Source organism: Budorcas taxicolor, chromosome 1 (genome assembly GCF_023091745.1).
Source record: "Budorcas taxicolor isolate Tak-1 chromosome 1, Takin1.1, whole genome shotgun sequence".
In the NCBI taxonomy this organism is placed as follows: domain Eukaryota; kingdom Metazoa; phylum Chordata; class Mammalia; order Artiodactyla; family Bovidae; genus Budorcas; species Budorcas taxicolor.
The window spans coordinates 210,932,227-210,947,870 of NC_068910.1; the positions used below are offsets into that span (position 1 = coordinate 210,932,227).

A 15,644-nucleotide genomic window follows, 5' to 3' on the forward strand; every position below is an offset into this window, starting at 1 on the left:
TGTCTTTATTCTATCATGTAGAATAATGTTGTGACATGTTTGAGTCAGGAGTGTAAGAGTAAGGCGCTCTAAGCTTGCATGCGTTCTCTCAGCACTTGCCACTTTTAGCACTTGGAACACCGCTCCATTATTCCCTATCATTTGTTTATCTGTTTAAACGTTATCTGTCAGGCTTATAGTTGCTCTTTTTAAGGTAATATGTCTTTACTTCTCTCTCTGGCTGATAGTAAGTTTCTTACCTTTTGTTTTTGGTTTTCAAGAATTTTATTAGGATGTACCTAAGTGTATTTTTCTTAGTATTTACACTGCTTGTAAGCTTTTTTTTTTTTTTTTTAAAACACTTTAAAATCTGTGGTTTGATGCCATTATTGTGGTAATTTCTTGGGTGTCATCTCTTTGAATATTGTATCTACCTATTGTCTTTTTTTCCCCCTGGAATTAAAGAAAAATTAAAACTTAGTTGGAGTACAATTGCTTTGCAATGTTGTGTTAGTTTCTTCTATAGTTCCTCTGAAATTTTGGTTACACGTGTGTCGGGCCTGTTACCAAGTACCTTATGTCTCCTGTGCTCTGTTCTGTACATACTGCTTTTGTTCTTAACTCTGTATTTAAGCCTGGGTATTGCTTTTGACTTGTGTTCCAGTTCACTAATCCTTTCTTCAGCTGTCTCTCATTTACTATTACACTCATTGGTTAACTTCTTAATTTCAGTTCAAGTATTTTCAGTTGTAGAATGTCCACTTTTTCTTTTGCTAATGATCAACGTCATAGCCATCTAACTTTTTTGCATTTATTAATCACATGTTTTGAAGTTCAGAGCTGATAATTCCTGTGGGACTATTTCTTTTATCGGTGATTTCTCTTGGTTTTCAGTTATTTGGTCACATCTTTTGGTGCACCAAGTGATATCCAGTTGAACCCTAAGCCTCATGTATAAACATTTTATGAGATAATTTGAGGCTCTGTATGCTTTTAATATATTGGTTCCTTAGGTCTCTTTTCCCTTGGTTTAATGTTCTCAGACACACACATATACCCTTTGAAGTCTTTTTTAGTTCTTATCTATAGGAGTGTTTGCAACACACTAGTCTGTCATTACTGGAGGCAGGAATCTTTCAAAATCTACTCTTCACCTACCAGATGCATAAATCAAGACAGGCAGCTTGGTACACGTCTGAGAATCAAGTCTTTGAAAACCTAAATTATGTTTATGATGTCATGAAATGCGTAAAACTCAAAAGTTTCTGGTATTTGTTTATCCTTCAGTTTTGGCTGACCATCTTTTAGTGTGTGCAAGAAATACTTCAGCAGTCCCAAAGTTCAGATCTGAACTCAGTGTTGAATGTAAAACTGTCTCCAATAAAGCACAAGGTAAAGGTGTAGGACCATGACTGTTAAGCAATGCGACCAGGTCCCCAGGCTGTACATGACTTTGGAGCCATTCTTACACTTCAAGTTCTGGCAACACCTAGTGAAATGGTGTTTTGTAAGTTTTTTCTTTTTCCTGACTTTGTGATGGTTTCTGTTGTCAGTGTGACCAGCCAATTTTGACTCAGCGTTATGGCATCTTCAGAATGATATACATGGAGGCTCAGACCTGCACTTTTAAAAATTCAGCTTCATTAAAGGGAGGTGCTGGGCCTTTTAACACATTGGGAATAGCGTTGGATTGTCCATTAAAGGCATTTCTTTACACAAAATGTAGGACTCGGTGTTAAGACAAGATGGGAAAAGCCTAATGGGCCATTCTGAAAGAACCACCCGTTGAAAGGTAAAGTATGTTTTAAAGTGACAAGCCCAAGAGCCGAAAATGACTCTTTGATCTTTTAAAAGGCTCATAAACAGGGGCAGTGCACTTCTAGACCTATATTTATGTATTCAAATATTGGGAGAAAATCCAAGCAGAGTCTCAGGACTACAAGAGTTTACAGTTTAGACAAAAAGAGGCCAGGAGGAGGGCAATTACATCAAACTTCTTGCAGCATGGAACAAGCTTTCTTCCTTCCTTGTTAACCAATGAACTGGAATCTTGTTAAGGGCTTGTTTTTTAAGTGAGGCTTGAACCAATCATTACACAGATGTGAGGTATTTGTGAAGAAAGAAAGAAGCAATTAAAGCCAAAAGAAAGGATGTTTTGTTTCTGAATTAAATCTGTTTTTGCCACCTTCTTTTACTTCAGTGAAGGGTCTCCAAGTATCTCCTAACCCTCAGTGCCACCCCTATATGTGTGTATGTATGTATATATATATATATGTATACACCTTCTTTGGTATTGAACTTATTAACCACATCTGGAGAGTTAATCTGTGGACAACAGGCCTATTTCCTCTGTTTCATGGAACCACTAGAGAGGGCTCATAAATAACTGCAGGGCCATTGTCAGGGTGTTGAGGTTGGTGGTTGTTGGGAGACATTCAAAGGAAGTCAAATAACTATAGAACTCAACACTCATGACTACTCTCGGTCCCAACAGCATGCTGTTTTTTTCTCTTCCCTTGACCGGGATGGTTCATCCGTGAGAAGCAATAAATTCTACCTTGAGTATAAGAGCCACAGGTACTGGAAAGGGGAATGTGAGTTGTGGTACTCTTTGACCTGGTTTCCATGGTGACCACAGGTAGGTGTTTGTCACATGACAGTTTGGTTCTTGAGATCCAAGGGGACTTTGGGCTAGAGCAAACTCTACTGAGTGAGTTTTGATCACATTAACTGTCTACTTGAACTAAGTTCTATGAATATTAATAAAATAAATACACATATTTACCACCTAAGCAAAGAAAGAGAACACAGCTGTATCCTAGAATCTCCCAAGTGTCTCTGCTGCTGCTGCTGCTAAGCCGCTTCAGTCGTGTCCGACTCTTAGCGACCCCATAGACGGCAGCCCACCAGGCTCCCCTGTCCCTGGAATTCTCCAGGCAAGAACACTGGAGTGGGTTGCCATTTCCTTCTCCAATGCATGAAAGTGAACAGTGAAAGTGAAGTCGCTCAGTGGTGTCCGACTCTTAGCGACCCCATGGACTGCAGCCTACCAGGCTCCTTCGTCCATGGGATTTTCCAGGCAAGAGTACTGGAGTGGGTTGCCATTGCTTTCTCCGAGTGTCCCTCCTTTTACTCACCAAATGTAACAGTATCTTGAATTTTGTACTCATCAGTTCCTAAGTTTCTTATAGGGCTTCCCTAGTGGCTCAGCTGGTAAAGAATCTGCCTGCCAGTGCAGGACACGTAGGAGACCTGGATTTGATCCCTGATCTGGGAAAATCCCCTGGAGAAGGGAAATGGCAGCTCACTCCAGGATTCTTGCCTAGAAATCCTCATGGCCAGAGGAGTCTGATGGGCTACTTTCTTAGGGGTCACAAAGAGTCGGACGCAACTGAGTGACTGAGCAACAATTTTTTTTACAACACCTATGTATGAGTCTCTAAAAAAATTATCTAGTTTTTCTTGTTTTGAAACTTTATATAAACGGAATTATGCTGCTGCTGCTAAGTCACTTCAGTCGTGTCTGACTCTGTGCGACCCCATAGACGGCAGCTCACCAGGCTCCTCTATCCCTGGGATTCTCCAGGCAAGAACACTGGAGTGGGTTGCTATTTCTTTCTCCAAAGCATGAATGCCTGCTAAGTCACTTCAGTTGTGTCTGACTTTGTGCGACCCTATGGACAGTGGCCCACCAGGCTCCTCTGTCCACAGGATTCTCTAGGCAAGAATACTGGAGTGGGTTGCCATTTCCTCCTCCAAAATGGAATTATACTGTATATACTCTTTTGGTTTTTTTCCTCATGGTTTACCTTGTTATATACAATGACAGTTCATTCACTTTCATATCCAAATATCCCATTGTAAGAATAAAACATAACTTATTTATCCAATTTATCCATTCTTCTTTAATGGACACTTGGGGTGTTTCCAGTTTTTCCTATCACAGTTGGTGCTGGTATTAGCATTTGTACACATCTCCTGTTGTGTGTGAGGGGATTTATAGAGTATTTTTTTTTTAATAGTAGAAATATTAGGACTTTGGGTAAGTATGCATTCAGGTTTTTGAGAGTTAACATCGACTTGTTTTCCAAAAGTGATAAAATTAATTTATATTCCCAGTGGTGAGGTGTCAGAGTTGGTTGGTTGGTGGTTGCTCCTCATCCCCTTCAATATTTTCTATCGTCTTCCTTTTGATTTTTTTTTTTTGTCAGATATGTTTATTATTCAAAATAGTTAAATGGACACTTTTATCTGTATCACATCTTTGTGAAAGCTGAAGCTTGGAGGTTTAAAGTCATTTGATTAGGTTTAAGGAGCACAGATTCTGAAAATGTGTTACATACAGAAAGGTAAACATTATCCATAAAACACTGCAAATTTGCACACTGCTTATCAAAGATGAAAAAATAGTCAGAATTGTTGTTACACATATTCAAGAGTTTAAAAACCAGGATGGCAAATGAGGATGGGACATCTGGGAAAAATGCCAAAACCTTTGAAACTGGGTTGAATTTTAAGGTGACTTCACTCTCTCAGGCAAATGGATCACAGGCCAAGTAGTTTTTAATTAAATGACATAGACAGAGGATGAGATGGTTGGATGGCATCACTGACTCAATGGACATGAGTCTGAATAAGCTCCAGGAGTTGGTGATGGACAGGGAGGCCTGGTGTGCTGCAGTCCATGGGGTCACAAAGAGTCAGACATGACTGGGCAACTGAACTGAACTAAAGACATCTTTGAGTTTTCCAAACCCAAGGGCAGAGTTAGGGTTGAGGTATCCATGAGGGCACAAGGCTGCCCGTCTTATGTAGATTCTGGAACCACCATACCACCCTCTCTCATTTCCTCATTAATTTGTAGACCCTGAGTAACCTGGAAGGAACCAGAATTTGGGAGAAAAGAAAACACTTCTCTTACCCAGTGCTCCTGCCAGAGATGACCCCACGGAAACCATTCATATGTGTGTTAATTAGGAATAACTTTGCCTCCAGTGACAGAAATCCCTACAGATGAGTAGCTTAAGTGAGAGATAAATATTCAGCCGTTTTTTTTTTTTTTTTTTTTTTTTCATGTCAGTGCAATCAGAGGTAGGCAGCCTGGGGCTGGGATGAGGGTTCCACAAAGGCATTAAGCTCCTTCTAATGGGATGTGGCTATCTCCCTCTGAGCATCACCTCCTTATTCTAGGCAGCAAGGCTGGGGAAGGGATAAAGAAGGGGCAAGGTACACACACCAGTTCTTCTTTAAGAAGATTTTCCAGAAGCTGCCACATTCAACTTCCATTTACATAACCTTGGCCCAAAATTCGTCACATGGGCCACCAAACAGCAAGGAAGGCTGGGAGATATGGTCTTCATCCAGGCAGTCATGTGCCCAGAGGAATCTATTGCTAAGGAAAATGGATAGTAGAATGGGCAACTAGCAGGTTTCCACTCTGTTGAATTCACTGATGGAGGGAAGATACAGGTATATTTCAGCTCTGTTGTTGTTTAGTCACCAAGTCATGTCTAATTCTTTTGCGAACCCGTGGACCGCAGCCCATCAGGTTCCTCTGCCCACGGGATTTCCCAGGAAAGAATACTGGAGTGGGTTGCCATTTCCTTCTCCAAGGGATCTTCCTGGCCCAGGGACTGAACCTGTATCTCCTGCATCACAGGAAGATTCTTTACCACCAGGGAGCCCCCAGGGAAGCCCCAGGGAAGACACTATCAGATGCCAAAGGTTCATGCCACTTTGGCAGAGCCCAAGCTTGAAACCTACCATGGAAGGAAACAGAACCAAGCTGTTGCCCTATACTCAGCCATCAGTTGACCTGACCCCACTCTAGAGGCAAGAACAGGGTGAACCTTTCCCTTCCTTCCTTCCTTCTTTCTCTCGTTTTTTGCAAAGCATCTTATATCGTGGTTTGGGATTTTTTCAATATCACAAGAAAGATTCAGAGAATTTCAGCTCTATGAATCCTATTTTTGCGGGTTTTAACATGTAGGCCATTCTGTTCGGCCACCAAAATCAAGGTACACACAGATTTCATGAAATCCTCCTCCATCCTTGGGTGCCAGCTGGTTGGTATAAGAGGGAGGTGAGCTAACACTTAGGGCCCTGCAGTGGGGCTGCCTGCCCATGGACAGTAAGGCCAAAGGAAGAGGAAATTCCTCACTTATCAAAGTGGACCATGAGAATGTGCAGAGGAGAGTTCAGGGATTTGCAAAGAGTCAGATCTAGATCATGGAGTACATAGCAGAAAACGGAATTCTGCTTTCTTATCACACCTATGTGTGACACTCAAGCGGCATTCCTAACAAGCGAGGTGGGTCAATTTTTTTTCATAGCTTTTGTTTCCACCTGGACAGAGGCTTCATTGTTGGGAGAAATCGTGAAGAGCACACTGTCCAGTCTCTCCTTCCCCTGCTCCACCATGAGACTGAGGTCCTAGACAAACTCAACTCTCCCTAAATTTCCATCTCCCGGAACGTCTACTCTATTCTTCTAGTTTCTCAAGCCCACATCCCTGAAGGTGTCCTCAAATCTTTTCTTTCTCACACACCGGATCCAATTCATCATCATACCCTGTTGGCTCGCCTTTGAAAATGGATCCAGAAACCAACCATTCCCTGCCACCTCTGCTGCAGTCAATCTCCTGCCTGGAGTGCCTGACCGAACAGGTGAACAGGAGCTGAAATCCAGCCCAGCTTCACTCATTGAAAGGCATGCTTTGCTCCAAGGCTACATCATTTGGACAAAGGGCACCCTTTTCAATTTGTACCAAGATGTGCCTGCAGATAGGCAGCCACCTCATGTGTTAGCTCACTTCACTCCTCTACTCAAAACCCTCTCATTCAGAAGAAAGCCAAAATCCCACAATGAGGGCTGTGCATGACCTGGCCCTGCTACTTCTGTCATGCTGCCTCCTTTTACTTGGGCCCCACTGGCCTTCTTGATGAATCTCAAATGCCCCCAGCAAGGTCCTGCCTGAAGGCCTTTGCACTTCCTGTCCTCTTTGCTTAAAGTCCCTAAAACGGCCCATTGCCTTCTCATCCTTCATGTCTCTTCACAGTGACTCCTTCCCTGACACCTAGCGTTCCATCCTTGGGGTGCCCCATCTTCCTCACCCTCGGTAGCCATATCCCCATTTGTTGTGGGCTGCACTCCACTCCCCCAGAAGATATGTTGAAGTGCTAACCCTCATCACCTGTGAATGTGATCTTATTGGGAAATTGGGTCTTTGGAGATGTGGTCAAGTTGAATCATACTGGATGAGGTCATACTGGATCACAGTGGATCCATATACAAGAAGAGAGATATCTATATAAGAAGAAGGAACTTGGTCCTACACAGTTGGTGGGAATGTAAATTGGTACAGCCACTATGGAAAACAGTGTAGAGGTTCCCTGTGTAAAATAACTAGTGGGAGCCCAGCTCATGCTCTCTGACGACCTAGAGGGGTGTGACGGGGCTGGAAGGGAGATTCAAGAGGTAAGGGATATACGTGTACATATAGCCAATTCATTTCATTGAACAGCAGAAACTAAGGCAACGTTGTAAAGTAATTATCCTCCAATTTTAAAAAAATAGATAAAGGGAGGGCAGGCTCTATATTATTCTCCACAGGGCCTGTACCAATTTATAGGAAGGTGTGGAGGACTCCGGATGAGACTCCCCCTCAGAAGACTGACACACTCAGTCCTGCAGAGAAGAAAATTTTCACCTTAAGCCTCTCCTCTGTCTTGAGCACTGAGCAGAGATGAACGATCTCCATGGAAGTCCTTTTGACTCCACGCTCCTCGCCCTTCACCCAGAAACTCTCCCACAGGCACATTTCCCCTTCTGCTTTCCATGGTAGCAAGACAGAGGCATTATTTGAAGGGACAGGCCACCCTTGAAGGTCTAGACAGTTCCTTTTTCATCAGGGAGTGTCCGGCATTGCTCAGAGCTTCAGTAGAGGAGACTGATAAACAGCAAGGGATCCTGAGCTGGATTGATGGGGTTCCTATCACTGCTCCTCCAATAGCCATGGGGCCATGCGAATGGCTTAGCCTCATGGATCTCAGTCTCCTTGACTGTAAAATGGGGACAACAATAGGATCTCTTCCATGCAGCCATTGTCAGAACTGCATAAGCTAGCATACATGAAGTAGTTAAGCCAGAGCCTGGCTTGCAGTGAGTGGTAGTTGCTCAGTCATGTCCGACTCTTTGCAACCCCATGGACTGTAGCCCGCCAGGCTCCTCTGTCCATGGAATTCTTCAGGCAAGGTACTGGAGTAGCATTAGGTTCCTGAAAAATGTAACTTTTTCTTCAGGCTGACACTCCTCCTCTGGAAAGCTTTGAGCACTTTGGAGCATCAGACACTAAGGTTTGAATTAAAAACTTGCTACAGACAGGAATCAAACATCTATCTGGCAAGTTTCTGTTTTCTATTTCCAAGCACAGAGCCCTGACCCTAGAAATCTAAAAATACCTTCTGAAAGAGGTATCTAGAGATACATGCCAAAATGTAAAACTGTTTTGAATTGGCAGTGTTTTTTCAATGCACAAAAATTAATTCTTGCATAAGGTCCTAAGATATATACAGGGAACTGTTCTCATCGCAAGGCGGTGGGAACAATCTAAATGTCCATTAATAAAGAAAGAGGTAAATTGAGTAAAACCGTGAGATGTTATGCAGTTCAGTCTTTACAAAGAATGACATAGATCTAAGTGGGTTGATGTGGAAGGATGCATGTTGTATACCAAAGTGAAAAATCTATGCAGTGATATGCATAATCATATCAGATGATATCAGATGCTAATATCAGATGATAATATCATAATATCAGATATTAATCATCTGATGCCTTTCTGCATAGGTATAGTTAACTATGTGGCATATATTATAGGTATAGAAAAATGTCTGGAATAGTGAACACAAAACAGTGAATAGTAATAGCAAGGCACGGATTGGGCAAAGTAGAAGGCATTTAAATGTTTCATTTGATATGGTTTACATGTTTAATAATGGAGAAGGGAAAGGCAACCTAGTCCAATATTCTTGCATGGAGAACACCATGGATAGAGGAGCCTGGTAGACTACAGTCCACAGGGATGCAAGTCAGACACGGCTGAAGCGACTTAGTACGTTCGCACGTGTTTAATAATGTCTGATGTCACTTCATATATTTAACATTTATTGAACATGTATTACGTCCCAAGCACTCTTGAAAGTGTCTGATATATATTAACTTATTTAAATTACATAACTTAAAGCAGTATTAACTCTATCTTACAGGTGAGAAAAACTAGGCCATGTTAACTTGTTCTGTGTGAGAAAGAACTGGAACTCAAACCTAGGCAGTCTGACTCCCAAGTACGTGATTCTGGTGGCTCTACTTTCTAGGCTCCCTTTCTGAATATACATAATCTGATTCTTCCACCAATTTCCTGCCTCTATTCATTAGCCATTTACCTCCTACACCTGTCATTTCTTTCGATCCCACTTGCTTTGGTTCCTCGGAGAAGGCAATGGCAACCCACTCCAGTGTTCTTGCCTGGAGAACCCCAGGGACGGGGGAGCCTGGTGGGCTGCCGTCTCTGGGGTCGCACAGTGTCGGGCACGACTGAAGCGACTTAGCAGCAGCAGCTTTGGTTCCTGACATTCTTTGTGGCCATCTTGCAGTTCACTTAAGATGGTAAGGTGGCAGTGGCGAGAACTGCAAAGGACCTTTGGCCTAAATCTTGGCCAAGGGGCGCCTTGGAGAACAGTCTAGAGACTGAAATCCTTATATGCCTTTTTGTGCAGGGGTGGTGGTTAAGTGGAATCCTTATAAGCAACTCTTCATCACAGTCATCCAGGCTGACTTGTGTAATTTACAGAAATGGAGGCAGGTAAGAGTACCTAGGAAGCTTCCCAGGTGGTGTTAGTGATAAAGAACCTGCCTGCCAATGCTGGAGACATGAGACACGGGTTCGACTTCTGGCTCGGGAAGATCGCCTGGAGGAGGGCATGGCAACCCACTCCACTATTCTGGCCTGGAGAATCCCATGGACAGAGGAGCCTGGTGGGCTAGAGTCCACAGAGTTGCATACAGTGGGACACGATTTATGTGACTTAGCATGCAGGCATGCAAGGGTGCCTGGCCTCAGGTTGAACATATACCCTTTTATCTTGTATCTTTTTTCTTTTTTAGAACAGGCATTTCTGCATGCTTCCTTGTTCCTTTGTACCCAAGGTAGCAACCCTGGGAACCTGGGCTGTACCAAGGCTATGGTGTTTTCAGGAGTAGGACGCCCTGGGAGGAGGTACAGTCCTTGGCTTCCAGACTTGCAAGGGGCCTTCACTTCCCCGCTCTCCTTCTCAGAGAAAGACAAAACCAATGTGATATGGTATGCATACTTGCCAAATGGTTTATTTGCCATTTGCCAATTATAATATTGGATTTACACAATAAACTGGGGTGCAAAGAAAGTAAGGTTCCATTGGTTCCTAGGCAATGGCAGTCCAGCTGCCCTGCACAGGCTGGGCAAAGAGATGCTCCTGGCAGAGGAGACAGCCACTCAGATTTCGTGCAGTGAGTAGATCACACATGATGGGGTGTCTGCTTTCCTGCGCTACCTAGAAACACCTTGGAGAAGGGCTTCTGGGGTGTTTGCTCATAACGCATCTCGTTTAAAATTCAAGATTGACAGTTCCCTTGCAGAAAGTGTTCACAGGTCAGTACCAGGAAGAAAGAAACCACACAATTTCCAGGATGCTTTGTGAATGGATCCAGAAACTGCTACACAAATAGACACAAGGTGGGGCCTAGGCAGGTAGTGACCATTTCTCATTATGACGTTTTCAACAGATGTGTTATATACTGTCATTTCAGTTTGGAAGTTTATTTTTTTTTCCATTGATTTTTATACATCCAGAATATCACAAATAACCAAGTTTTTTTTTTTTTTGCACATTCATTTACTCATAACAGAAAATGAACTTCTTAAAAAAAATTGGAACCATGCTATTAGCTCTTTACAAAAGTGAATAAAAAGTAGCTTGTTTTTAAGTCTAAAATAAAGAAAGAAGCATTTTTTTTGTCTACAGTATTTAGCAAACATAAGAAAATGTCCTTAGAAACACACAAAAAATTGGAAAAAAATTATTACAGGTATTAACAATATTTTATAATGAAAGCTTAAAATCTATTTACATACATAAATACAATTAACTTTGTTGATGCAACTCTTCTGGAAGGGTAAAAAAAAAAAAGCCAAATGATCAGCATCAATACTGATCTGGCTAAAGGGAGGGGAAAACCCCAAAGAAAGAAATAGACCAAAAAAAAAAAAAAAAAAATCCCAAAAGATTGTATACTGCAGGTAAACAAAAAAGCATTTTGTTCAGATGTGAAAAATATTTTCTGATATCATTGTTAAACCGAGTTTTCATGTATAAAAGACTCCAAACATGTCATACCCCAGAAAACAAAAAACATCAAAAAACAAAAATTACCAGGACGGAATGTCCCAAGGAAACAGGTATTTCAAGAGAGAAATCGGCAATCCTAAATTGCAGGACATTCGAGTGAAACCATTCATTTCCTTTCTAATCAGAGCATTTCTGTTTATCTGCACAGAAACCCTAGGCAGCAGAAAGTCTGTCTCTTAACTCACTGATTGTAATTTGCCCAGGAAGGCTTCTATTGCTGCACTCAGAAAGCAAGTAGATCCAAAATGTTGGCAAGGTCTCCGTTCTGCTGGAAGAAACCCATACACAGGAGAAAGGCTGACTCACTATTCTCTTTTATGTAAAGGGAGGGAAAGTGCAGCTCCTCCAGTCCTGTGTTTGGTGTCAGGATGGGTGTGAGTGCTGTTTCCTTATATAAAGCTGGAGAACAGAGGAGGTAAGAGGAGAGAGAAAGATGGAGATGTTTAGTGGGGGCAGAAAGGAAGAAAAATGTAAGTATTTTTAGAGAGTTAGAAAAACAAAAAGAACAGAAATATGTGTCTATGTTGAACTTATAAATAAGGGCATTTACAAGCAGTAGAGATGGCTTATTTAATCTTCTTCTGGACCAATGCTCCCAGATACATCCAGTTATTACTTTATTGGCTTAAGGGTCTACTTGATGAAAGGACCACCTTAATTTACCTGAAGGCATTAGAATGGAATTCCTCAGGGGGTGGGGAGGGGGGGAATGCTTTAAGTATGAGGTTTATCTCTAAAACAACTAAGGTTTAACTTTTTCTTTCTGGAGAGATTAAATACTATATATGCTGGTAATGGTCTGTGAATCTCTGAATGGCTAAACCTGTGGGTCTACAACAAAGTGACAAGCTCTCCTCACACATGGCTTTGAAAGTGAAGATTCAATGTGAGAGATGTGTATGATTTCCCTTGTAGGGCATTACACTGATTTTGAGTTGGAATATCTTCAGGTACCAGAACTAAACTGAAAAATATACTTTTCCTTCATTTTTTAATCAACATTTTGTCAGGTCAGATAAGGCAATGTGCTGAAAAGAACACAAGTTCAATTTGGGGGTGAATGGGCTAATGGTCCTTTTCAGATATAAAAAAAATTGAAATCTATTGACATTTAAGGGTAATTTTGCTGCAAAAAATGTATACAGAATAAAACATGAAAATGATTTATGGAGGGAGAATTATGTCTAAAATGAAAATAAATAGAATATTCTGAGTTTCTCTAAGATCTGCTTTAGCTCTTTTCTAGATAAGAACGATCTGACAACACAAACTGCTTTACTCTTTAATTCTTACCAAAGTGCTACTGCATTTGTGTAAAACAAATAATCAATACATACATATATATATATAAGAAAACTCAAAAACAAGTTGTTTTAAATAAGACCAGCTGTTTTGCTGCCTGCAGCCAAAGATCTTTCTAATTTGAATCCTTAAATTTATAAAATAAAAAATCAAACACTGTTCTGAAGTCCTGCTTTCAAATACTCTTCAGAGTTGACCTGAAATCATTTCAACTAATTTAAGAGGTACATTAAATAACCACCAGATCATTTTGAGCACACGTATGTTAAAATCAGCAGTTAGTATTTATGAGTTGTACAACAACTGCCTTGTGACCAAATCCTCCAATAAAAATAGTGCCATAAAATTTACAGTGACATTGGATATGTTTGAATTATAGCCATGGGCAGTGACATGAATCTTTTCCTGTCACGCTGATGCACCGGCAAAAGTGCACACACCCTACAGGGTAGGGTCTCGGTTGGTGAGAGCAATACAAAGCTGGGTGGGGAAGGAGCAGCATGGGATGGGTCCTGCACGGGTGGGATGACACCCTCCCTACACGACTTCACTGAGGCAGGTGGAGGGAACTGGGCTTGTTCGGGCCTGCTTCTGGGCCCACCCTATGAAAACTGACCTGGACACCTCGGCTGTCAAAGGCATCCGGTCCCTTCCACTCCCAGCCTTGGGGGACAGCCACAAGCTTTCTTCTGCATCAACCAACAGGTATAGTATCAAAAGAGGAATATCTCCTTGGAGCTAAACAAACATCTGAACTCTGGGTTCAGATATCTCCTTCCTACCCCAGAATGGAGCAATTAAGGAACCCCTAAATTCATTCATTCGGTGTCCATGTGGATACCATTCCTCCACACAGCTTACTTTGCACTCATTCTGTTACAAAGCATGTCTAACATTATTAAGAGGCCATGGAGTGAGCAAACCCCCTAGGCAGAAAATAAATCCTCTCCAGAGGTGCAATCATTGGCATCTACCCCAACCCTCTGGAACCAGATTTGAAGGGAGGGAGTCAGGTATGAGACCCTTTGTTGAGCTTAGCAGAAAATTCCATACTTCAGGTCTTTGGAGTGACCCTCAGTATCTAAAAAGCCTAATAAAAACATGGCTGCATTAGCTACCGACTCGTTGAATTAACATTAAAGGGAGTTTAATGTAAACAATATTTAGATAACCAAGTGATCACATTACCCATCTTTTTTTTTTTTCCAACCTTCTTCAATGTGATACAATTAACTCTGGCTACTATCAAAAACAAAAAATGTAGTACTTGATATTTTTCTTAATATAAGCACATTTAAATAATAAAAAAGTATCAACACATTAAGTAAGTGTCTAAACATCAAGATACATAAATATCTAGGGATTCCTTGTGGGAATACAGTAGTTGAAAATGACCCAAAGCTGCAGCTGTTTCTTAAAAAAACAACTACACCAAAAGTCCAAAAGAAAAGTTAAATAAAACTTACAGAAAAAGGAATCATATTTCTTTCATTTGTCAAAGCAAGAAAGAAGCAAAGCTCAAATTTATATATATATATATAAAAATAAAAAAAACCACCCCAAATGCAAATACACATTTTGCAATTTATAAGGTGCTGGAAAAGAAAATTAAAAATATGAATTAGATGCCAAACAGAATGAGTTGCATCTCTGCCCGCCCCGCCCTTCCCCCACAAAAAAACCCCCAAGTTCCATACTCTTTGGAATAAACGACTTGGTTAAAAAGTGAAGTCAAAGTTATAAAATCTTTCTTTTATTCACAGCATTGCTAAATCAGAAGCATTCACAGTTTCCCTCCGGGAATCTTCCTGTTTGCCTTAACGAAGTGCCCACAGGGCGGTGAACCGGACACGCTCAAGTTGCGTCAGGTTAGAAGAAAAAAATCTGAGACGGGCCCACAGCGGCGGCGAACTGCGCGGACTTCAGAAGCGAGAGATGGCGACCGCAGGCAGTTGGCAGGTGGCGAGCATCCCCCGCGGGGCCGGCGCGGGCTTCTCCACCACGCGACGCTGGGCACCCGACGGGCGCCTCCGGGACGACGTCCGGCTGCACGGAGCGCGCGTGCGCAGCCTCACTCAGTAGGGCCGCCACACGGCCTCCTCGAGGCGCGCGGCGGGCGCCATGTTGGTGGGGGAGTTGCTGTGGCTGCCCTCAGCCTCCACTACGTCGCTCTGGTTCGGGAGGCTGGGATTGAGCAGCGCCGAGCCGGTGGACGCGTTGGTGCAGGGCGGCAGGATGCGTGGCGGCGAGCGCTCGCCGCCCACCATGGAGAACTGGTAGGAGCCGGCCGACGCGCCGTAGTACAGGTGGTAGGACGGTGAGCTGGCCTGGAACGGGCCGCCCTGTGCCTGCGACGAGCCGGGGTAGGGCGGCGGCAGGTACGTGTGGTAGCGCGTGGCCGAGCTCATGGCCGACATGCCGATGCCGATGCCCGACGTGACAGGAGTTGGGGAGTAGGTGAAAGCTCCAGGGTAGTGCATGCGGGGGTCGGAGATGGAGGGCAGCGCAGGGAACTGGCGCGGGTCGCCGAAGGCCGTCAGGTCGGGCGCAGCTGTGTGGTGGGTGAGAAATATCGTGAGATTAGGGTTCAGGGAGGCCACGCCCTTTCCCTCTCCCACCCGGCGCCCGGGAGAATTTCCCACAAAGCTGCTGCCGTCCAGGGAGCAGCGCCCGGGAGAATTTCCCACAAAGCTGCTGCCGTCCAGGGAGCAGGTATGAGGAAGATGGTCATATATGAGTGAGTGAGTGAGTCGCTCAGTCGTGTCCGACTCTTTGCGACCCCATGGACTGCAGCCCTCCAGGCTCCTCCGACCATGGAATTCTTCAGGCAAGAACACCGGAGTGGGCTGCCGTTTTCCTTCTCCAAGGTAATATGTGATCTCATGCAATGTAATAAGGTTGTAATATAATGTAATATGT

The 15,644-nt window shown here is 43.0% G+C and overlaps 1 protein-coding gene across 3 annotated transcripts in view; it reads right to left on the reverse strand.

The window, feature by feature from the left end:
* Positions 1 to 14,434: 14,434 nt before the first annotated feature.
* The window catches only part of RUNX1 (RUNX family transcription factor 1), a 267,232-nt gene continuing 266,022 nt past the window's right edge, over positions 14,435 to 15,644 (reverse strand). For all 3 annotated transcript variants that reach the window (XM_052660383.1, XM_052660305.1, XM_052660462.1), the window contains one exon: positions 14,435 to 15,276. In XM_052660383.1, the coding sequence (XP_052516343.1) occupies positions 14,801 to 15,276 (476 nt within the window). In that variant the 3' untranslated portion in view covers positions 14,435 to 14,800. The remainder of the gene's footprint in view (positions 15,277 to 15,644) is intronic.